Source organism: Trichomonas vaginalis, chromosome IV, assembly GCF_026262505.1.
Source record: "Trichomonas vaginalis G3 chromosome IV, whole genome shotgun sequence".
In the NCBI taxonomy this organism is placed as follows: domain Eukaryota; phylum Parabasalia; order Trichomonadida; family Trichomonadidae; genus Trichomonas; species Trichomonas vaginalis.
Window position 1 is genome coordinate 34,486,275 of NC_067206.1, and position 25,097 is coordinate 34,511,371.

The 25,097-nt window shown below is 32.1% G+C and overlaps 6 protein-coding genes across 6 annotated transcripts; 4 read left to right on the plus strand and 2 right to left on the minus strand.

The window, feature by feature from the left end:
* Nucleotides 1–335: 335 nt before the first annotated feature.
* On the plus strand, nucleotides 336–8,322 carry TVAGG3_0220660 (beige/BEACH-related family; the record flags this gene model as incomplete). Its single annotated transcript, XM_001316520.2, has 1 exon — nucleotides 341–8,125. The coding sequence occupies one exon, from the start codon at nucleotides 341–343 to the stop codon at nucleotides 8,123–8,125; it is 7,785 nt and encodes a 2,594-aa protein (XP_001316555.1).
* Nucleotides 8,323–9,204: 882 nt separating this feature from the next.
* Nucleotides 9,205–10,653, minus strand: TVAGG3_0220670 (uncharacterized protein; the record flags this gene model as incomplete). The annotated part of the gene is made up of 1 exon (XM_001316521.1): nucleotides 9,205–10,653. The coding sequence occupies one exon, from the start codon at nucleotides 10,651–10,653 to the stop codon at nucleotides 9,205–9,207; it is 1,449 nt and encodes a 482-aa protein (XP_001316556.1).
* An 888-nt stretch (nucleotides 10,654–11,541) lies between these two features.
* On the plus strand, nucleotides 11,542–13,839 carry TVAGG3_0220680 (surface antigen family; the record flags this gene model as incomplete). The annotated part of the gene is made up of 1 exon (XM_001316522.1): nucleotides 11,542–13,839. One exon carries the CDS (start codon nucleotides 11,542–11,544, stop codon nucleotides 13,837–13,839), a length of 2,298 nt encoding a protein of 765 aa, XP_001316557.1.
* Nucleotides 13,840–13,923: 84 nt separating this feature from the next.
* TVAGG3_0220690 (proteasome regulatory particle assembly) lies at nucleotides 13,924–15,117 on the minus strand (the record flags this gene model as incomplete). The annotated part of the gene is made up of 1 exon (XM_001316523.1): nucleotides 13,924–15,117. The coding sequence occupies one exon, from the start codon at nucleotides 15,115–15,117 to the stop codon at nucleotides 13,924–13,926; it is 1,194 nt and encodes a 397-aa protein (XP_001316558.1).
* Nucleotides 15,118–15,252: 135 nt separating this feature from the next.
* TVAGG3_0220700 (uncharacterized protein) lies at nucleotides 15,253–17,066 on the plus strand (the record flags this gene model as incomplete). The annotated part of the gene is made up of 1 exon (XM_001316524.1): nucleotides 16,622–17,008. One exon carries the CDS (start codon nucleotides 16,622–16,624, stop codon nucleotides 17,006–17,008), a length of 387 nt encoding a protein of 128 aa, XP_001316559.1.
* Nucleotides 17,067–17,633: 567 nt separating this feature from the next.
* Nucleotides 17,634–25,079, plus strand: TVAGG3_0220710 (uncharacterized protein; the record flags this gene model as incomplete). Its single annotated transcript, XM_001316525.1, has 1 exon — nucleotides 17,634–25,079. The coding sequence occupies one exon, from the start codon at nucleotides 17,634–17,636 to the stop codon at nucleotides 25,077–25,079; it is 7,446 nt and encodes a 2,481-aa protein (XP_001316560.1).
* Between the last annotated feature and the right edge of the window lie 18 nt (nucleotides 25,080–25,097).

Below are 25,097 nucleotides of genomic sequence, written 5' to 3' on the forward strand. Positions count from 1 at the left end.
TTCAGAATTTTGCTAAAATTAATGCTTTGATGGTTATTAATAATTTCACCATTTTGATAATATATGGACCAAAGCAAATGATAATTACTGATTTGCCCATAAAATTTTGGAACCTTTTCTAATTTTTTTGAATTTACAGGCAGACAATAGATATTTTTATGTATTGGGAATGCAGTGACTGTGATTAATGTGTATCCAGTGGCTATAACTCAAAATAAAGGCATAAATATTTCAGCAATCCATAAAAAAAAGCTAAAACAATGGGGCACTTCGACACTTTTCTTATTGAAAAAAATATTATTTTCAATACTAATATTTTTATACTAAAATTTGACAAAAGATGGAGTTTGTACCGATATTTTTCCCGAAACGTGCAAGTGAAGAAGACGGGAATTATGTCAGCAACTGCATCACGGCTTTCTGTTTCATCACTGAAACAGATAAACCATATCTTACATACAATCAAAAATTTGTTGAGAGTCTTCTCGAAGACGTGAAGATTGATCAACAATTTGATTTTATTTCAATATTGTTTGGCTTTATAGATCTTATCGATGAGGTTTTCGAGCCAGATGATGTAATCCTTACCATTAGAAAATTATATTCTGTTTCTTACTATGCATCTCAGCTTATTCAGTTCGATTCCATTCGCTTTTACAATGATATAGCATCTACATTCGAAATATTACTTCCAGCTGTTGAAAATCGTCCAGATCTTCACGATATGATCATCGGGTCTATCAACTATGCATTATTTGTTATTACACCACGTCTCCGTGACTCTAAACTTCTCCAGCCCGATATTGAATACATCGTTAATACAGCTTTATTCATAAAAGACAAAACTGAGATTGCGATGCGAAAGAAGATCGTTGAATTCCTTTACAACGCATTCTTTTGTTTTGACGGAGAAGTAGGCACGGATTTAGTGATCCAAGATGTCATTAAAAGCATTACAATAACAATCCGCAATAATTTCGAAATTGAATTCAACTACATGGCTTTTGTTGCTCACTTAATATCATTACTCTCAACACAACTTAGTTATGAAACAAAATCCGCAATTTTCTTACTCGTTTCCCTTGTTACAGAAAAACATGGAGATATTGTTGATTTTGTACTAGATACCGATAACATGGATATTATTTCAAGCTTTTTATGTGACATGATATCCATTACATTGCAAAATCCTCCAATGATTAACCAAGTTCGGCCATATCTTGGAGAAATCACTAAGCAAATGACGAAAGTTGGTCTTCCAAAGTCTTTTCAATACGACCCTCACCAGCCAAAACCCTCTCCAAGGCCTAATGAAAGACCAGGAAAATTTGGAGTGAAATTAATCAGTATTTTATTCCATTCTATTGTGGCAATCTGCGGCAGTTTCCACGACAAATCATCCAAATCACTCGAAATGATCGCAAGAATGCTTGTTACGAGTAATACCTTAACAGTTGCCATATTCTGTTCAAAGATGCTTTATATGATTACTATCACTAAGGATAATATGGAAGCTGTTCATCCTATTTTAGCTTCCATTTTTGAAATTGCTTTCCTCTTTTACAATGATCAGAACTTAATTAACTTTTCTTTGATGTATTTACAAAAACAACTCACACTTAATACTACTTGCATCGAATTATACCTCGCTGCATTAGAAGTTTATATTGTTGCCGCTCAAGATTTTATGTTATCATCAAATATAGTCGAAATCGTACAAATTGCAATGAACGCTGATAACGAATACTTCGATTATGCATTTGAATCACTCCAAGCTACAAGAATCACTGGCCAAATCTTGATAAATTACGTATCTTGCTTTTATGTTGAAAATTCTGATGAAATGAAGCAATATGTCTTCGAAAATCTTTCAAACCTTATTGATTTAATCAATGCTTTCTTCTCATCTCCAAGACTTACGCTTACATTTATTCATTCTGTTGATTTTATCTCAGCGATTATCAAAATATCATATGTACTTGAATTGTTTGAATATTCTGCGACTGTTCTCGTTACAGCTCTTTCTAAACTGAAAAAATCTGATCCGGTAATGTTCCTAATCTTCGATTACTTCGTTGAAGTCCTTCAGAACCAAGAGCAGTATTTGGTTACATTCATTTTGGACCTCTTTATTAATATTTATCCTGAGAATTCTATTGAATTATCTTCATTATTGACTCAAACTCAGTTTATCCAAGAATCAATCAACGTAGTGAGCAGACATCCAGAGAATATACCACTTATTTTCAAGCTCTTCAATACTTGCTCCAGCGAATCTACGGCTCCAATGTTCCATCTCCTTTCTAAGGCCATTTCCGAGGAAGATGCCGATAAAATCGGAGACGATTTGTTCCAGAATAACTTCAAGAACTGCATTTCATCACTTCCAGTCCTTTACGACATCTTTGGCCCGAAGATGAAATTATTATTTATCGAAAGAATCATGGTTTGCTGCCGAGCATCCGAGAAAACAACCATAGAGATCAATTCCTCCCTTTTGCCAACGAAAGCTATAGCAACAATCGCTGAATATCGTCATAAGGACAAAACTGACGAATTCTTCGACTCCCTTTGCAACTTTATCTCATATATGGGTCAGAAATCGCTCACATCTTCTGATCTCTTGTCACTTATTCAAGTTTTAACACCTTTGCCAGGAAATTTCCGGCCAAAATTCTCAATCCAGATCTTAAATACACTCCACAACATATTTGAGAACACGAATCTTGTACCTACATCATTGTTCAAGCTCTACGGAAACGCCATGGCATTGCCAGATGTTACATTAACTAAAAAAGTGACAGAATTTTCATATACATGCGAAGTTAAGTTCAGAGGAGCGATTGGCAACATATTGAGATTGACATGCACCAACAGCGTCATTATTTCCTTCGATTACGGTGACAAACAGATCTCAATTACGATGAAAGACAACGATGGCTCGACAATTCGTGGCGCGTTCAATTTCGAGTTCAGCAAAGGCCAATGGTTCAAACTTGCCATTGTTTATAAACAAGGTGTCTTCTCATTATACATTAGAGGCGAAAAGAAAGAACTTTTAATGGCCAAAAATGTATTTTTAGAAGGACAAATTGTTAAATCCGGCTTTGGATCACTTTTGATTGCTGATTTCGGATCATTCTCATTATTCTCTTGTTCTTTGACTGACGAAGAGATTGCATTGATGTACAAATTCCCATTAGTTCCTTGTTCCTTCTCTCCTGCCGAACAAGATGACTACGACAACAATTTCGGACCATTGTTCACAGGAAAACTCAATGATAACGCGATTTTCTCATACAACGCGTCATTAATTATCAATAACTCATACGCAGTCAACATGGCTCCTTTGCCTGTAACAGGAAGAATGCTGAAACTCGATTGCCAGACATTTTCTTTCCCGTCAAAACCGAAAGCCGCTCTTTCTTTAATCGGTGGTCCCTCAATTTTCTTGCCACTTTTTGCACAATTGGACATGCCATTGATACCAGACGAAAACATGCCAGTTGAGTATACAATAGACCCCGAATTCCTACCAGTTCTTTTGACATTAATCAAATCCGTTTTGGCCAAAACAGCGAAGAACCAAGAAAACTTCATGGATTACGAAGGATTCAGAATTCTCAGTTATTTGATTGCGAAATCCAAATTGCAACATATAACTGAAGAAGTCATTATCAAGCTCAAAGAAATCTTCCAAGTCCTGATGATTGTTGGTCTTGGAAGACAGATGTTGCAACACATTTGGTTCAATCCGAGATTGTGGATTTATTTACCTTTAAATCTGCAATTATTTGTTTACAAAACAATTGATGAAATCTTCGACGCGGTCTCAATAAAAAGGAAAGTTTGGTTCGCACAAAACATTCCTTATTCACGTGTTCTTTGTTACGTAAAGGTCTGTTACTGGTCAACATATTGTGACAAAGAATACAACCTTCTTCATGATCCAAAAGTTGATCCAATTACTAAAGAAGTTGAAGCAGAAAGAGATTGTTCGATTATGAAAGAAATCAGAGAAGTTTTGATGCAATTTGGAGACAAATTAGCCAAAGCAAGATTTACTTTGGGAGATACAACAACATTGATTTATCTTTGCTTGGATAAACACGATTTAGAATTGTCTAAATTGTATTTGACAACATTGATGAATTTAATGAATGAAAAAATTGATTTCATTTTGCCAGCAACAAGAACTAACTTCAAATTCCAAACATTTTATCCTTTGTTCACTTCACCTGACCAAGAAATCAGAATTTTAGCATTCCACATTGTCATGAGATCCGCATTATTTGATAAAGAGCTCAAGAACCAATTCCTTCCTCCTTTCTCTTTCTCTCAATGGACGAAAGCAATTTGTTGCTCATTTAACATGATGAATAACGATGAAACATTTGCTGACATTGTTTGGGGATATCTGTTCGGTTTATTTGATAATAAACAGTTCACAAACATGCCACCAATCAGAGTTTCACAAGGAGAAACAAGGAATTATAACATTCAATACGAATTCTTACTTCCTCTTGCTTTATTAGTCATTTCTGAGTTCGAAGACGCCAAATGTTTTATTTACATCAAAGCATTGTACACAGCAATCCAAAACCAGTACCAAATGATCCTTAAAAAGAATCATTGGATCTACACATTCATTTTCTTCATTGTCACGAGATTGAGAGACAAATCAGGAAATTTGGATGAATCTTCCCAATTTTTGATCGATGTTTTGTTGTTTATTTACATGCAGAACATGAAAGTTACTGTTATTGATATCAACATGTTCAAAGAGATCAATTATACATTGATCAATTTGAGCTACAAGACAAATATCGATTATTCATTTTTGATGAAAATAATTTTGACAAAATTTGTCACAAATTACATCAATGACAAATCAACGAAAACATTGGTCGATGAGTTCTTCTCAGCTGTCTGGTATTACCTGTTCATGATTCCTTCAACATCTTCACATTATTTGCCTTGTTTCAATGACCAACAAACTGAGTATTTCAAGAAAGTTCAGTACTCAGATTGTGTCCACTTTTATTTGTCAACAAATCCAATACAAATCAATTTCTGCTACTCAATCAGAAGCAAACAAAACGGAGAGTGGTTAGACAATGAATTGGCTGAACTTTGTTTGAGCAAGATGAGATCTTTGTCATTAAATAATGAACAAAGAACAATGATGTCTTTCATTTTGGGAAGATGTTTGGCACATCCAAACACATTTTCGAATTTCATGAGATATATTCGAGATGTTACTAAGTTCATCAGCGGACACAGTGACAATGATTTAAGTGTTTTGGTCTGTTACATGTCAGGATTGATCAAATGCTACAATGCAACAGAAAATGGACATCCATCACATCTCTATTTGCAAGAGGATTCACAAGCTTTCCATAAGTTGATTCACTTCGCGTTCAAGGAATCAACGAAATGGGGATCATCATTACAAAGCTTTGAATCAGCTTACAAATCAACAGGACACAATTTCTCTCATGAAATTCTCATGGAATTATGTAAAACAGAACAAGGAATTGATTCAACGGCCGCAAAATTGAAACAGAATATCAATGAATACTACGAAAGAGGACTCAAGTCAAACCAGAAGTATTCAGTGATATTCAAACACATCCATCCAGATCCAAATGCAAGACAAGACCCAGGAACAGAACAAGTCAAATCAAAACTGTTATATATTGCAGATGAAGTAAAGAATGATAACATGAGAGGTCTTTCAATTTACACGAGATTGTGGCACTCTTTGGGCTACGGAAATGGTATTTGGAAGTCCACAGAGAACGATTCAAGTGTACATTGGAAGATTTCAAACTTCATGTCACGTAAAGGAAGAAGAGGAAGATTAGTTATGAACTACAATTTCGATGACCATAAAAACGCTTCACTTTTACGTGATTTAGGAAATCCTTTGGATGCAGCTGAACAATACAAGAAACACATGGCTGAGATGCGTCTTACATCCTTCTCTGATAACTCCGGTGTTTCAATCATCCCTGAAGATTCAATCATCTTCGAAAGAGATGAAAATGACATGAAGCAACTCTTCAAGATCGAAGCCAAATTGATCAGAATGAGAAAGGTTTATTCCGGCCATTTGATCATTTACAAGAATTTGACTGTTTTCGAAGTGAAAGATGGAGAAAAAGTCCTCAAAACAGGAAATGTCGAAATCAGATACATCTTCTTAAGACAGTATCTCCTTCTTGAAACTGCCATCGAAATATTCTCAACGAAATCTTCGATGTACATCGATTTCAGCATCGGACAAAGAGAAAAAGTTTTGAATATTTTGGCTCCTCTTTGCACGAAAGCGAAATTCATCCAAAGGAAGAAAGAAGACATCAAAGTGTTGGTTGAAAAGGCAAAGAACAAATGGAGAAACAACAAGATGAGTAATTTCGATTATCTGATGAAATTAAACATCTTTTCTGGTCGTTCTTACAACGATTTGTCCAAATATCCTGTTTTCCCATGGATTATTCAAGATTACAAATCATCAAAACTCGACTTGAATGATCGCAATTCCTACAGAGATTTGTCGAAACCAATCGGCGCAATCAACCAAGAAAGACTCGCAATACTCGAAGAAAGACTTGATGATTCATTCTCCCAGGATGATCAGTTCCTTTACGGTGCATTTTACTCTTCTGCAGCTGTTGTAATTGGTTACTTAATTAGAATTGAACCATTTACTTCACTTCACATTGAATTACAGAGCGGCAAATTCGATATTGCCGACAGATTGTTCAATGGCATTGCCAACGCATGGGAGTGCTGCAACAAAGTATCAATGGACTTCAGAGAACTTATCCCTGAATTCTTCTATTTCCCTGATTTCTTGAATAACGACAACGGTTTTGATCTTGGAAAAGTTTCTGCAACAGGAGATGTCGCTTTACCACCATGGGCTACAGATGCACAAGACTTCATTGTGAAGAACGCAGCAGCATTAGAATCCCCGATTGTCAGTGAAATGCTTCCAAGATGGATCGATTTAATCTTCGGAATCACTTCAAGAGGACAGGGTGCAATTAAAGCCAAAAACGTTTTCTGCAAGAACTTCTATGATACATCAATCACTCCTGAAGTCATGAAGAACCCAACACTTCTCAGTTTCGCTCGTGAATACGCTGCTTGTTTCGGATCTTCCGGATATCAACTCTTCTTTGAGCCTCACAGACAGAAAGTTCAACCAATTCGCTCCTTCCCACTCGACAATTTCTACGAGAATTACAAACTCTCTAATTATCCATTAGTCGCTGTTGGAGCCATTGGAAATTCATTGATTTCTGTCGACTCAATGATGAATGTTTCCTGCTTTGATATCAACACGAAAGGATTCTCGAAATACAACTTCCCATCACGAGTTCTTCCTGATTTCATTGATATCAGTTTGCAGTCGCAATTAGTAACAATCCTTGAATACAAGATCATCTTCGGATTCACATGGAGTCCGCACATCAACACTGCTGACATCAAGACAGGAAAGATCATACAGACAAAGAAATACCATACAATGCCTGTAACATGTATAACTGCTGATAAACATTTAGTCATTTCTTCCGCACAAGATGCAACAGTTGTCATCAAACACAAGAGCAGAATTTTCACATTTACTAAGCATAGAGCTCCAGTAAGATGTGTTGCTTTCTCTTCCAATGCTGATCAACTCATTTCTGCTTCAATTGATGGCACAATTATTCTTCTTTCTTTGTCAAGAGAAAAAGATACTCATTCTTTCTACATCGATGGTGTTCCTCTCTTCGCAGGAATGAGTGATTCTGGATCATCTGCAATTGTTTACTTCAACGAAGTTTATAAGATTATATTCTTCGACCAAAACTTACTTTGGCCAAAAGTTATTGATCTTTCAAACCAAGTTGATGCTTTCGTAGTTTTCTCTTCACCAGATGGAAATTCTTATGTTGCATTGAGTGTTAGAGGAACAGGAATCATTGTTTATAACATGGCAAATGGAAAACAATGCGCATTATTCATGTGCGAAGCAACAACGTTAAATTATGATAAATCTTCATGCAGATTGATCAGAGGAACTATGCAAGGAGAGATTTCTCTAATGAACATTGTAAATGTTCACCAATGAATTGACTAATTTCCTTTTATTTTATTTGTATATTTTATATTGTTAATAAAGATTTTATTATTTCCATTCTTTATATAGAAAAATTTATAAATAAAATTTTGGCGGACGTTGTAAAATAAAAAGATCAAACTCAAAGTAATTTGCCACTTTTTAAGTTCTGAATTCAAGTCCCAAACACCAACTTTTTTAAAAAAGTTTCTATGATGGGTAAAATCGTAAATTATTAATATTATTTTTAATATTCAAATTTTTCATTTACAATTCACCATTAGTTCGTTTCCATTTCAACAATTTAATCAATGACTATGTTTTTTAAAGAAAAATTGAAAAATATAATATCACAATTTAAATAAATAAAAAAACTCATATTTACAATTATTATGATATATACATCATAAAATATAAAGCGACAATTAAATAAAGTAATCGAGTGGTTTGATTTGCAAGTACTTGCTTTTTTTGTGTTGATCTTCAAGTACTTGGAATTCGACTCTATTATTCTTGACAAATGTATTTATTTGATCAAGATTTTCGTTGACCCAAAACACGCAAGATTTTTTTCGACGATAATATTCTCTGTAAATCGGTATGTGTAAAAGCTTTGATAATGATGTGCAGAAACTCTTTAATTCAGAAAAATTTGGTTGTTTTTGTAAATTGACAATGATCCATTTATAGCCATCGCAATTATCTGGATCAAATCGTACTGCCTTCATTCTCTCAAGGAGCTCCACCTCTTTCTCTGCTTCGTTCATAATGTTTTAGGTAGACTCTTTTCAATTTTTTTCAATTCAATTTGAAAAAATAAATGAAATGAAATCATGTCAAAAAGCAAACTACCGATTTTTTAATTTTTTTCGTAAAATATAGACAGTGGTATATATCCTTCCAAACATATTTTTGTGATAATTTGAAGTTGAAGTAAAAAATTCACTAGTCAAAAAAGAATCACTTAATATTTTGAAGGATGGTTACTTTAATCAAATGAGAAGAATAAACATATGAATACCTTTTGAGTATTACATATGATTTATGAAATTTCATATTATTTTTGCATTAAAAATCTTTTGTTTAATTAATTAGCTATCAAACATTAGAGTATCTATATCATCTATAAACTTTTGTAAGCATCCGAATTCATCATCAGGATCTAAAATTTCGATTAATTCTTCTCTAAGGCCTGGTGGCATGTTGATCAACGGATGATTGAGACAAGTGGAATTCAATTGTATATCGTAGTTTGCCAATAAATTGGTAAAATCCTTGTCAATTTTTTTCTTGATATTCTCAATTTTCTGAGGGCCTTGAATTTGAATACGAAGGTATTTTGCAATAGTTCCAAATGCTTGAGAAATCATATTTATGATCTCCCTATTGCATGTTGCTGAAACTTCTTCTCCAAGTATTATTAATAGTGGATTTTGATTTATTAAATAATTAATTTGGCCTGGAGTTGAATATATCAGCATATAGCATAGCATTTTAATATAACTATTATGGCACTCGGAAGAACATGACGATAGAATATCAAAAATAATTTGATACAAATTATTCGAAATTAGCCAATCAACGATATATGATACTGCTTCATAAGAATGACAAACGAAATGATTATATAAAATGTTTTCGATGTATGGTACTGATTTTGAAAATAAATTATTTGTTTTTGATGAATTTTCAATTATCCAATTAAAAAATATAGCTACATTATAATCGTCCAATAAATTATTTAAATCATCAATCTGGCAAACTAATTCATTAAAAAATTGAACAGCAATAAATACTGATTCTGGAAATTGAACAATATTAGAAAAAATATCTGTTGCATTAAATTCTGTGAATTTTAATGCATTCCCCTGAGATTTTCCAATATAAGCTTTTAAAACTAAGAATGAATTTGATGGAAAATCCAAATATATTTTATTTGTCATTATTGAATTGAATGGCAAATCAATGTTAATTGCATCAAACGCAGTTGAATAAATTGTAGCTAGAAGGTGTAATGCTGAATCACATAAATCATTTGGAAATTCTAAAATTGAATTTATTGTACTAAAAATTCCTTTGCTAAGTAATCTATCAAGAGTATTTACAGTATCATGTTTTCTATTGATCATTTCTGAAAAAATATTAAGAGCAGATATAGTGAATTTATATGGTAACAATATGGAAAGAGCATCATCAGGAAAATCAAAAGACTTGTTTGTGCAAAAATGCATTGTGTATAATTCTAATAGCTTTAAAATGATAAGATTATTTTCTTGATCAAGATCATTTTCAGCAAGCCAATCAAATAATTGTTCTGTTTGAAAATCTGTAAGGTATATTGTATAATTATTCGTATTTTGTAATAATTCTTGTATAAAATTATGAATATTGCAGATAGTAAATTCTTCTTCGAAGAAAATTTGCGCTGAATCTAAGTTTGCATCTTCATCCAAACCTAGTATCATGACATTTTCTGTTGTTTCTTTCGCATTGAGGTTGGTTGCATTTAAAATTAGTTCTTTATCTAATGACTGTTCCATTTATCTTAAAACTAGTAGGTGCTAAGATGAATTAAGCTAATGGAATTTAGTAATTTTAGATGTTGATGAAATGCAAAAATAAAATAAATACAAATAGTATTTATGTCAGTTTTTAAAAAATACCTTACAATTTTTAGTCTCATTCGAGAAGCGTTTAGATTAGAATATCTTATATGCAAAGATCCATTTTTACAAATTGAAGAGTTAATCATAAAAAGCTTAATATTAAGGTTGGCATTTGGATAGATTACTTGATCGGATTGACATCATCTCACGTGAATAGGTTTGTGAAGTGATTTATTACATTCAAATTTTTCACTTCCCTTCTAACCTTACTTATAATTGATAGGTAAAAAGGAGTTTAACTCAATTTTTGATTCATCACTCAAATCAATTGATTGCACAAGTTCACCTCATATTTTTGATTCAAAAGCCTATATTTCTTTACAAAGGACATTTGTTTGAAAGGATATCTATACTGCAAGTATGTATCTTTAGCCTATTCTAGTAATACTGCTTTTTCTCAACGTCTATCATTAAAAATATTCCTGCAATGATGCAAACCATCGTTTTATTATACTTGAAGTAAAGTTAATGATTCCATTTAGGGTATAGATTCTATCTATACCCTAAATATGAGTCCTTTTATCAGGCTAGAAATGGTGTAATCACTCTTTATACAGAATAAACTGAAAATATAAATTGTATTTAATCATACTATAATATGGGCAGAATGTGATTAAAGACATTCTTATCAAAAGCCAGAGATTAAAACGAAATGAGGTGAGTGAAACATTGCATAAATATTAAAGAAAATAGCATTTGGTTGTAAATTGAATGTGCCCTCAATTTTTTTTATAAAAATGATTTGAAAAGTTGATCAATTAAATGACTTATTATGAAGATCCTGTAAGCAAAGTTAAATATTCACTTGATTTAGGGACACTTCTTCTTGCTCCATCAGAACTTACAAATTTTGTCATCAAATCTCAAACAAAATATATTAGAGGTGAATCATCAGATTCCTATGCATTCGTTGCATGTAAATCCACTCTTCGGTCATTTTCTTTTGAAGAAAATTCACAACTACAAAGCATTCAAAAATACGCATTTTACCAATGTGAAAAAATCCAAAATATTGATATTTCTAAATGCAATCATCTGACATCAATAGGAGAAAAAGCATTCAGTGGTTGTTCTTCATTAACAAGTATCTTACTTCCAGAATCACTAACATCACTTGGACCATATAGTTTTATGAGTGCAGTGAATAGTATTGAATATGGGTGTTTTGAATATGCTTTTCTTGATAGCATTACAATTAGTTCAGGAAATCAAAAATACAAAATAGAAAATAATATACTCTTAACAATAGATGGTACAATTTCAATTGGTTATCCATTAAGAATGACAGGAACAGCAGTTTTTCCAAATGGTGTTAATAGAATTGTGCTTGCTTCTTTCAGCAGTTCATCGATTTCTCATGTCCAGTTTCCAAATTCGCTTCAAGTAATTGAAAGATATGCATTCTTTAAGTCGAAAATTCAAGATTTGGATATTCCAAATTCTGTTATAAGTATAGATTATAATGCTTTTGCTTCATGTCCGAATCTTGCTTCAATAAGACTTTCTGAGAATCTTAAAAATTTATCGGCAAATACTTTTCAAGATGCACCTATAACTTCAATTAATATTCCAGATTCGGCTAAATTAATCGATTCAAATTGTTTTGTTGGATGTTGGAAACTTTCTGAAGTCACGTTACCAGATAATATTACTTATCTTGCGGGAAATGCATTTCCTAAAACTACCAAATTAAAATTTGGTCCTAATTCCAATTTATATATTGATTCCCAACTCTTAATTATTGATAAAAGTAATCAAACGATTAATGGATATATAGGAGAGAATGTTGAAAAAGAATTCGTAATATTAAACTCAATACAAACAATAACAAGTTCTGTATTTGATGGAAGAGATAAAATAACAAAAATTACATTTCCAGGTGATTCTATACTGAAATCCATAAAAGCATCCGCATTTTGCAATTGCAAAAATCTGCAATTTGTTAACCTCCCTTCAACTATAGAGAATATTGAAGAAGATGCATTTTATAACTGTTTGAGACTTGAAAGTATAACGATTAATAACGCTAAAAATTTGGAATCATATGCATTTTATGGATGTTCCAATCTTAAGTCCATAACATTATCATCCTCATCCTTACAAAAAATTTTCGAATATACCTTTTGCGGGTGTACAAGTTTAGTAGATATTGAACTCCCATCTTCACTTACAAATATCAATGATTATGCATTTAAAAATTGTTCAAAACTAGAACGTGTAGAAATAAATGGAAATTCACTGAGGTTTATTGATATTGAATCATTCTCACAAACTAATATAAAGAAATTCGATTTCTCAAAATGTGTGAATTTTGAAAATCTAGGTTTAAAATCTATTCAAGATACTACTTCCCTTTCAATTCTTATACTTCCGCCAAATCTCAAGAAAATATCTGATATGGCTGTTAGAAATAGTGGTGTTAAAAATATCACATTTCCTCAAACACTGACATCAATAGGAATAGATTCATTTGCAGATTGTTTTTATCTAGAAGAGATCAATATCCCAGAAAATAGTGCATTGACAAGTATTGGAATTGGAGCATTTAGAGGATGTATGCGACTCAAAAAAATAAGTAGCTTTTCCAGCAGTTATAGAGTTATGACTGGAGCCCTATTTACATATGATTTGATTTCTTTAGTTCTATTCCCACCTGCATCCGAAGTAACCTCATTTTCACTACCAGGTGATACTCGCTTCATTAACGAAGGAGCTTTCCGTTCATGTACAAATTTAGTATCAATATTTATTCCTTCCGATTCAATTTCATATATCTCTTCAAGTGCATTCGAAAGCTGCTCTAGCCTAACATGGATTAATATACCAATATGTGTAACTGGTGTTGGAGCAAATGCTTTCAAAGGATGTTCAAGATTGAATTGCGGAATTAAAGTCGAAAACAGAAGTAAGTTATTCTTGGAAAATTTATTCAATAACGCAAAGCTTTCCAAGCAATCTGTAAAAAATTGCATTGGAAACATTGTAACACGTAATTGCTTTTTCTATACAAATATATTTTCTTCTTCAATGTTGATGATTCAAGTTATGATTATCATGTAAATTTTTAAATATTTTTTTCTATCTTTATTTAGATGTGTGTTTACATTTTTAGATTTACACCTGCTTTATGAGTTATATAAAGATCTACGGTTTCTCAATTAGAGTATCATTAATATATTTGATAGCATGGTTTAAAGCTCTATCATCGACCTCTGCACCATTATTAACAAGAACTTCATATGTTTCTATGCTATTATTTAGAGCCGCAAAGTGTAAAGGTGTTTCTAAATTATCATTTGTTGAGTTAATATCTGCTCCATGTAAAATAAGAAGCTGTGCGATGGCTTCGCTGTTGATTTCTGCTGCATAGTGAAGAGAAGTTAGCGATTTACTATCCTTATCATTAACATTTGTATGATATTTTTCTTGATGACTTAATAAATATTTGCATATATCAAAATTATTATACCTCGCTGCATAATGGAGTAATTTATCTTGAGTGGAAGTAATTTTTGATAAATCAAAAGATTCATTTTTGAGAATCTCTAATGTTTGAGGAAATGCAGAGCAGTATGGTATTATTAAGTTTTTATCTTTCTGATATAAAAGAATGAGTGCCTTTAAGTTCTGTGAGTCTGGTACAATAAACTGAAAAGGTATGTTTTTATCCATAAGATCTTGATGCATAATATTTTTCAGAAAAATGTTGTTATGAGAAATAATTGCTGCCTTACAAGTTTTTGAATTAGCTTGAAAATGTTTTAAGCATTCATTGATTATATCTGTATTTCTCCCATATATTGCCAACTTAAGACACCTTTCTGTTATTTGGTGACCTAAATTCAAATGAAGAAAATAGAATATATTCACTGCTCCAAAATAAGCGCAAACTTCAAGAAGAGATTTTTCCTTTAAGTTCAAAAGATTGATGCTAATGTCACTAATATCTTGATCTATTATGTATTCCTTGAATTTATCAATTTGATCATTCATTATAATAATTTCAATGTCAGATTCTTTTGGGAATTTCAATGTAACAATATAACGGTAATATTTAATTAGGGGTTTATATTTCATTAATACATATCTTGAAGAATGTGAATCAAGATCAAGAATTTCATTTAATATTTGAGAATAAACCCTAATTGAACGATAATTATATTTTGCAGTTCTTAAAATACTTGATATTATTTGGTCTGTGGTTCTATTGTACTTATCGATTAAACAATCAATTAACAAATCTAGAATTTCTTCGATAGATTCGTTTGGTTCTATATGGTATAGTTTTTCATAAATTTCAATGAAGTCATCAAATTGCTTAAACGAATCATTGCTCATGAACAAAGTTGAAAATAAACACACCTTTTCAATTTTGAATGGAATTCAAAATCTTCTAACATAAAATAAAGAAATGAATCTATTTTCAAAACAATATTGTTTTGATCAGAAAAATTTTATCAGAAATTTATAACTCGCAATTCATGATAATTTCGGATAATGAATTGCGAGCAGCAACAATTGTATCTGAAAGTATTTGGATCAGAAATTGCATTTTTATAGGAATTACTGTAAAAGACACAGACGCAATTGCGATTTCGCAATGGTTCCAAGTAGATCAAATAAATAGCTTTATGAAAATACAAGATTCAATGTTTCGTAGGCTATGCAGTTTAATGAAAGACCAGGAAAAGATTCGGAAAGAAGTTGTCTTTATTCGGAATCTGCACATGTGGAAATAAGTAAATGCTGTTTTAACGAAATAAGTACCAACTCAATTGGTATTTTATCAGCAAAAAAGGCAAGCGCAGAAATAAATTCGACATTTCTCACAAATGTACGAGCAAAGGGCCTCGATCATATTTACAAGCCATATACATACAATGTTAATTATTCGCACACATATGTGAACTTTATCGCTTGCAATGAAATTGATAATTTTCAAGATGAGTTTAGATACGTTAGATTCAAGAATTTTGGAAATCCTGATGTAAAGATTACTACAGGCTCATATCTCTCTTTTTATAATGGCACCGCTGACGATTTTTATTTGGCATCTTTAGATCACTCTGTATTTTTAAAGGCATCTGTGAACTATTTTATTAGTTTATACGATACAAAGCCTGTTTTAATCGAAAACACGTTTACTAATATGAAATTTACTCTGGGATTTTTAGTTTACGCTAGCGGTTCATATACTGAGTCAGCAACAGAAAACCCAGTCAACTACAGTAAAAATATTAAAGATATTGCTATAAGCGCGGAAAGAATCTTATGTTATCTTACAAAAATTTCGAATTATTCTTTAACTAGCAAAAACATGAGCATTACACTGGATCCATTAGTCATGTATCCTAAGACAGAGATTGTAGATTGTATTTTCTCTTGTTCTGGCGTTGTAACAGCTCCTGCAATTTTAATTTACAGAAGTGACACTACAAGAATAGAAAGTTGTTCATTTATGAACATTTCATCTGCTGCACGTTCTGAATACAACGGGGCATCTGCTTTCCTCTTGGAATATTGTACAAATTCAATTGTTTCTAAAACATGCTGTTCTGGATGCGATGGATTGATGGTTGCATCTTATAGACAATGTAGATCATTGTTTTTTAATGAATCAATAGTTTTTTCCTCAAAAAGTCAAAAATCTTTGTGTTTTAACAGTGTTAAAGTAAATTTCTATGGAAATAATGTATCGCATTGCAGATCTACACTTAGTTTCATGGAACACACATGGACACTAAGCGATAGAGTTGATTTTCAGATTAATTATTGCAATTTCTAAAATATTTTTTGTATTAGTGAAGCTTTTATATATGAAATTAAGAGAAGTACTAATATGATGATATCTAAGACCATATTCTTGGATTTCAACTATAATTCAAGTCAATTATTTAATCTCAAATTTAATAACAGTCAACTCATAGTTTCTCAGTGCTATTTCAAGAATACATCAATACGTATGCCTAGTTATAATGAAAGTCTTCTGAAAATTACAGATCGAATTCATGAAATCAAAAACAAAGCATTGCCGCACAAATTAGTCGACCAATGCCAAGAGAAGAAAGGAAAAAAGTTGACTAAAGTTGTAACAGCTATAATTTGTGTTTCTGTCGGTTTGTTAGTTTTAATTCCTGCAATTATTTATGCTCTATACTGGGGACGACGCTCACAAGCTTACCGTGACAGACTTGATCTTGAAAAGTCTCTTATTACCGATTTCGGATAATTTTTTTTTAATTATTATCGTTATTATATTATGTTTGTTATATATTGAATGATAAAATCATTTATATTGATCCTAATTTAATATGTATTTTTGTAATTATACTCCTAAATTGATCTCTTTCAAAAATAAAAATTAAAAGATGTGTTTCAATGCAAACATATGTAGTCCATCAACTCATGGAGCATATGCATAAGAATTTTATATCAATATCAATACGTGTTAGAGATATATTGATTTTATTGAACAAGCTTTATTGATAAGTTCTACTATTCCATATCTGAGAATATAATTACTGTTCTATTGATTGTTTCACCTCCAAAGGTTCTCAAGAATGAGCAAATATATTAGAATTGAATCAAGTTCAAGTTTGCAAGGTATTGTATAAGTTCATTTTTGATTCATCATGATATGCTTATTAACAACTAATTCATTTCCTTTCTATTTCAATTTTTTGATAAATTGAAAGTAAAACTTAGTGATTATAGCATATCTCTTTGAGAAAATATCTTTCGCATGCTAAGACAAGTATTGGAAACTTGTTTTTCTTTTCTCATGAAATAAATTTTTATCTCAAGGGCGAGGAAATTTATAACGAGCATTTTTTCAAAAAAAGAATCTTAGATAAATGTCTAACGCGGCTGGATTTCGAGGATCCTCACGCGTTGGTCTTTCTAAGATAAGACCACTCACTGCAAAAGCAAGACCACCTTCCTCAAAAAATCACGACATCGAACTTCCAAACGGAAATTATCTTAATGAGCACAAAGCAAATCAGCTTTGGGCCGATATCGAGAGTGTAAAGCCGAGAGAATACACAGTTGTCGAAGCTGATGAGCTCAAAAGAACAATGACTGTCAGCGCATTACAAGATACATCAGGAAAAATACAATCTCTGATCTCAAAATTCGATGATATCGATCAAGAGACTGTAATGAATATGGTTGCAGTCTATGAAAGGGAAACTGGCAACGAAGTTTTCGATGAAAATATAATTTTAACAGAATCAAAAGCAGGTGTTCTAGATTTGATAAGTCAAATGAAAGATCTTACAGATTCCGAGAAAATACTCATTGATACACTTAAAATGTGGTTTGCACAGATGAATAATAAAACGGATTTAAATGTCGAATTAACAGACGTACCAAACGTAGATCATGTCATTAAAGATCTCGAGCGAATTGTATCAGATGTTAATGAGAAATCCGAAAAAGTCGTCTTAATTCACAATGATATTTCTGATTTCATGTTCAAACAGATAGGAGCACTTAAACGCATCATTACAATCAAAAACGAAGACATATCAAAGCTCAAAAAGACAATTGATGAACAAAATGCCGCAGCAGAGAAGCGAAAAATCAAAAAGAAACAAGAAGCAGATGCCAAAAAAGAAGCAGCAAGGGTTAAAGAGCAATTTGAAGCACAAATAAAGCAAATGACAGAACTAAAGAACCAAGTTGACCAATTAAAGAAACAATTACAAGATTCCGAATTAAAAAGAATTGCTGCACAAACAAATCAACAACCAGAAAGATCGAATTCCCGAGAAATGCTTGAAATGAACAATAATCTTGCAAATCTTAAGCTTGTTCAAGAAGAAATGGAAAGTATGTATAATAAGAAACTAGAAGAACTCAAAGCAGTCATTGCACAAAGAGATGACAAGATAAAAGATCAAGATAAACAAATGAACGGTGTTTTGGAAAAACTCAAAAAGAAAGAACAAGAAATTTTTGATTTAAACGCCGCTTTACAGAAACAATTAAAGATCAATGCAATAGAAAGTCATAGACCACAACAAGCTCCACCTGAAGTAAAAGGTATTTCCCAGAAGCAATACGAAGAAGAGAAAGCATTGATGATTTTACAACATGGCGAAGAAATCAAAAAATTACAACAAGAATTTTCAGAAGAAATGAGAAGACAATTAGATGATCAACGCGAAAGATACATGTCGGAAAGACGTGCCTTGTTAGCTACTGTTACTACAGGTGATCAACAAGCTTTGTTGGCTTCAATACAAGCGGAATTCCAAAAGAGAATTGATGATTTGAACCAAGAAAAAGAAGAAATGAAACAAACGGCAATGAACAATTTGGCATCGAAATTGGCGTTAATAACAAGACAATATGAACATAGAATTAAAGGATTACAAGAGAATCATCAAGATGAAATGAATATTGCTTTGGAATCATTAAAGCATGATAGACAAATCTTGGAACTCGATTTCGAAGAAAAATTCAATGTAGAAGTCAGAAAAGTTGAAGCAGAAGCGAACGAAAAAGTTGAGAAACTGCAGAAGAGAATCCAAGAACTTGAAAATGCACATAACAATGACTTAGAAGTCATTAAAAACATCAACTCTAACATAGACGAATTTTGTCAAAAATCAGGAGTTGACAGACAGATTTTCAAGACAAATTTGGAAACTTCTGATGCAGAGAAAACAGAAATTGCTGTTCCTAACATTGCAAATCAGAGTTTAGAGATAAGTAAATATGCTGAAAAACTCAAAATAGCAAGAGAAGAAATGGAAAACCAAAACAAATGGGAACTTGAAAAACAAAAGAAGTTTTATGATAGAGAAATGACTAAATTGGCTTCAAATGTTCAGCAAGGAGTAAGAGACAAACTTGTTGAACTCCAAGATTTAATAAACAGGACAGGAAACAAAGAAACAATTGAAAATGTCATGAAAATGATCGAATCAACAACAAATATGTTTGAAACAATGAATGAACAATTAATTAAAATGGAAGATGTCCAAAATGAACCAGTAATTACTATCAATGAAGTTTCCGAGAAAACTAAATCATTGACAGAAAAAATCATTGAATTAAGGCAGAAAATGTCTGATATGGAACTCGAACAAGGAAATGGAGCCAAAACAATTGATGACATGAAGAGAGAACTAGAAATGTTTAGAAGTTCTGCTAATGGTGATCAAACGAAACTGAAACAATTAATAGATGAAATGAATGAAAAACATTTGTTAGAAATCCAAGAAAGAGATAAAATGATCAAAGATTTGAGTGAATTAGGAAATACAGCCAAGAAACAAATTAATTTCTCGATGTCTGGTAATGAAGGGATCTTTAATAACAGACAGAAATTGAGTGTTGATATTGGGACAACAGCTACAATTAACAATCAATTGAAATTCACAGAAGATGAAGTTCTTTTACATGTTGAAAATGTTGTTGTTAAAGATGAGAAAGGAGAAGAAAAAGAAGTTCCTATTCCTTCAGGAATTTTACCAAAGAAAGAAGAACCAAAGCGTGAAATCCATCTTTCTGTACAACAAAAAGTCCAATTCTTGAATATCATTAATGAAAAAGCTGCTCAAATACAGAGATTTGATAATATTGTTATTCAAAATCAACAGCAGCAAGAACCATTTGTTAAAACTCCATCGAGAAAGAGAGCTAAAACTATTAAAGTTAAATCAGAGCCAAACATAAAACCAAAACAACCAAAGCGTCCTTCATCACCATTAGTAAACAAAGAAGAACCAAAACTTGCTAAAACTCAAATAATTAAACCAATCGAAATCGCTGAAGAAGAAAAACCAAAAGAATTACCAAAAGAAATTATTGAAGAAGAGAAACCTAAAGAAGAAACTGTTGTTGAAGAACCACCAAAAGTTAATGAAGTTGTTGAAGAAGAAACAAAGAAAGTTGAAGAGGAAGAAGAGAAGAAAAAAGAAGAAAAACAAGTCCAAGAAGAACCAAAAGAAGAAATCCAAGAAGAGGAAGAAGAAATGAATGAATATGAAGAAGAATTTATTGAATACTTTGATATTTACACACAAACTGTTGATCCAATTACTCATAAATTGAATTTGTTGGTTTCTGAACCATTGAGTAAAGAAGAAGCCGAATCAATTACTAACTTAACTATACCTTCTGGTCATGATTCATTCCACATAAGTCCAAGACAAGAAGAATTACGAATTGTCATGACTTTTGTTGGTGAAAAATATTTGGCAAAGAAATTTGATTTAACAGAAAACACTGAAATATTTGATCACCAAGTTCCATTGCAAGAACCTAAAGATGAAGTACATTTAGGTATATCTATTGTTAATCATTACTGCAGATTAGAACCAATAGTTAGCTTTGTTGTCAAAGATCATGATGAAGGATTTGTTCGAAAACTTGAATTCCATCACATGGACATTATTTCAGCTGAAATTGGTTATGAGAGAAAGAAAGGCTTGGAAATGGATATACATTCATTTGAAGTTCCTCTTGGACAAACACCTAATCATGGTTTCTTGGATTCAATCAAAGTTACTGCATTTGATAGACAAAAAGGTTTGTATTCCAAGTTAAAGAAAGACTTGAGTGAAGCACAGAAACAATTAGCAGAAAAACCAATTGTTGTATTAGTTAAAGATCATACATTAGATGAAATTGCTAAACCTAAATTCTCAAGAAGTGCAGGAATTCCATTAAGAGCATATACCAATGAAAATCTTGGAATTCCAACACTTTCAAAGGATTTGATTAATGGATCAAGTTATTTGACATTGACATCTGATATGTCATCAGCGGAACTTCGAAATGATGCTGAAGAAGAAGAAGTTTACGAAGAAGATTACGAAGAACAAACTAATGAAAATCAAAATGATCCAGCGCCTTCAGGAAGAATTAAAAAGATCAAATCTTCGAGATCCAAATTAGAAATGAAGAAGATGAACATACAAGACGTAAATCTTCCTGATATCGATATCAACGCTGATCCATTTGGTTCAGGAATCAAATTACTTCAAACACAAATGAGAGAATTAAAGATTTTCGGAGATGACGATAACGAATGTGTTGAAAAAATTGGATCTGATTCGATGGCTTATTACGCTTATATTGCAGCAGCTGGATACACTGATGATGCGCATTTCTCATTCTTGGATTCCATCAAAGCCGCAAAGAACGAACATGATGATTTACACACGAAACTCATCAGAATTATTGGCATTGGACAAACTTTAGTTAAATGTGTTTCAACAATGAAACAAAGATATGAAAGAACTTTGAATGACTTGAATTCTACAAAAGTTCAAGCAGTTAAGAGTGAAGTTAAGTTCCAACAAGAACTTGTTAATTCTATTCAACAACAAGCTGATGATCCAAATGCTTCTTCTAAGATGAATCAATTAAATCATCTCCATAAACTTGAGAATTCTCTTTCTGTTGTTGACAGTTTGAAACTTGTAAAAACAGAAGAAGAAGTTCAAAGATACGACATTTTGATGGCAACTGTTTCTCAGTCAATCAAACAAGTGAAAGAAGATGTTGTCATTCCTAAACAGCAAATGGATAAAATCACAAATGATATACAAGTTTTCATTGCTGAATTGAATAAGAATGAACTTGAACAGATTTCTCAAGCAGAAGAAACATCATCAGAAGCGAAAAGATTAAGAGTTCAAAGAGATAATTTAAGAAAAGAACTCAAATCTAAACAATTAGAAACAGAAACATTACAAACAGAAGTAAATAAACTTCAACAAAGAATCGAAGAACTAAAGGAACAAAAGAATGCAGAAGCTTCATTAACACAAGCACAATTATCTAATCTAAGAGAAGCAATGGCTGCAGGAGAAGGAGCAACACCTGATCAAGCTAAAGATCAATTCAAGAAACATATGTTGAATATGGTCAGTTTGTTAGATGCTGTCAATGCAGAAAAATCAATGTTAACAAGTAAAGTTAATGATTTAGAAGATGAGTTATCTCGTGCATATGAAAGAGAAAAGAAACTTCAAATACAAGTATCTGATTTAATTGATGATAATAATAATTTCAAGAGATCAAATACTTCATCAATTATGTTCAAAGATGCCGATATTGAACACTTAAAAGAACAATTAAATGCTGATAAAATTGTTAATGAAAGTCAAAGAAAACAATTAGAAGAAGCAACAGCAAATAATGCAGTTCTTTTACAAGCAAACTCCAGATTAGAAGATGATTTATTCAACGCAAGAAGTGAAATAAGACAGCTGAAAATGCAATTGGAAGAATTAAACATCCAATTGACATTAAAATCCAAACAAAATGCAAATCAACCACTTCAAAAAGACAACAACTCACAAAAGAGTGTAAGTCTTAAGTTGCAAAATCATTCTAAACAAAACTCTTTGAAAGATTATCAAAATCAACTACAAAGACAATCAATTGTTAAAAATGATAATCAGAAACAACTTCCTCCAACACCTAAAGAGCAAAAACAAAATGTCGAAGAAGAAAAACAAGAAATTGTTGAAGAAAAGAAGGAAGAAGAAGAAAAACACGAAGAACAAATAACACAACCTGTTAAAGAAGAAACAAATGAACATATACAATTAACAGAAACTAAACATGAAGAAGATGAAATGGAAGAGCCAAAACAAGCTGATTCTTCATATAATTCTAAAGAAAACTTGTTTAGAAATAGTTCTACTTATGGTGATGAAATTGATACATTTGAAGAAAGCCTAGTTTTAATTGACTTCCAGAAAGACAACTTTTCAACATTAGGAGACAATGCACCACATTCAGTCCACAATCCTTTGAACTTCCTTGGAAACAAGAAGAAGAAACTCATATTAACAGAAAGACCACAAACACAAACAAACAGACAAAGAATGAGACATACAACATCAACAACTCCTTCTTTGCCAACGAATACTGATGTTGATTTAACAATAAACAATGCAGTACAAGGTAAAAGACAAATCTCTGGTGTCAGTGAGAAAGTCAGACCAACAACAAGGATACAAGACACAACAGCTGTTGTTCTTGCAACAACAAATAATAAACCTGAAGGAGATTTGCCAGTTATAACTTCAAATCTCAAATTCCCACAGATGAATATCGAACCACCAACGAATAACAGGCCAAAGACATCAATGGGCAACTCAACAAGTAGAAGCCAACAAATGAAAGCTCCTATTCCTCCTCTTCCTGGAATTGTCATCGATAAAACTCTCGAACAAAATCCTCCAGAACCTGTCAGAATTACTTTGATGGTAAATAATTCAATGACAAATGAACTGAAAGCAATAAAGAAACCAATGGTTATTCCGCCATTGCCACCTCCTATACAAGGAAACACATCAGCAAGAAGTGAGAATTTGTCATTAAGAGGTATGCAAATTGCTCAGAAGATTGAACAAAGACAGAACTTAGAAACAATGAGATTAATTGAAAGATTAAGAGAACAAATCAAGAAATTGGTCCAACAAAACGAAACTTCAGAGAAAACAATTATGACACAACGTCAAAAGATCACTGAATTGACACTGCAATTACATAGAACTAAATTAGATGTTATCAAAGCAAATGATACAACAAAGAGAACACAAATTAGAGCTGACAACATTAAATCAAGAATTGAAATTTGTTACAACGAAATTTCACAACGCGATGATGAAATCAGGAAACTCAAGCGAGAACTCATTATCCTCAAGAACTCTACATCTCCTATCAACGAAGCATCATCAAAGATAATGATTGCAAAGCGCGAAAGAGAGAGAATAAAACGCGAAAGAAGACAGAGACAAGAAATGAAAGCTGCAACTCAAGAAGCTCTCAAAGCTGCTACAAACGAAGCAACTTACAAACATCTCTCTACTTTGCTTGCAAACACAGAGTCATCAATGGCAAGACTCGAAGCAAACAAGAGAATGTGGAAGGAAATCGAAAGAAACCAAGTTATGCTTGTTTTGGAAGCAATGTCGCGTTTGTCTACAACGCAAGTTGATAGAGTTAAAGCAATGCTACCTGAGTTATCACCATTCAGATCAATAAGACATGAATATAAGTTTGACGTCGTACAGAACAATTCTGACGAAATTGAAAAGATTTCGCCAAAAGTTCAGTTCAGAGAGAACCCAGAAAGTATCGGGCCAACTTATGCTGATAAGGTAATGATCATGGATAAGCTGGATCCTCCATTAACAAATGAAGAAAGAAGAGATATTATTATGAGAAGAGAAAGTCCAGAATTAACAAAGAGATTAGTGGATACACTCAAGAAACAAGAGAAAGATAATACAATTACAAGTCAAGAAGTAATCAAAACAGCTTAATTTTATTTTTTTAATTTT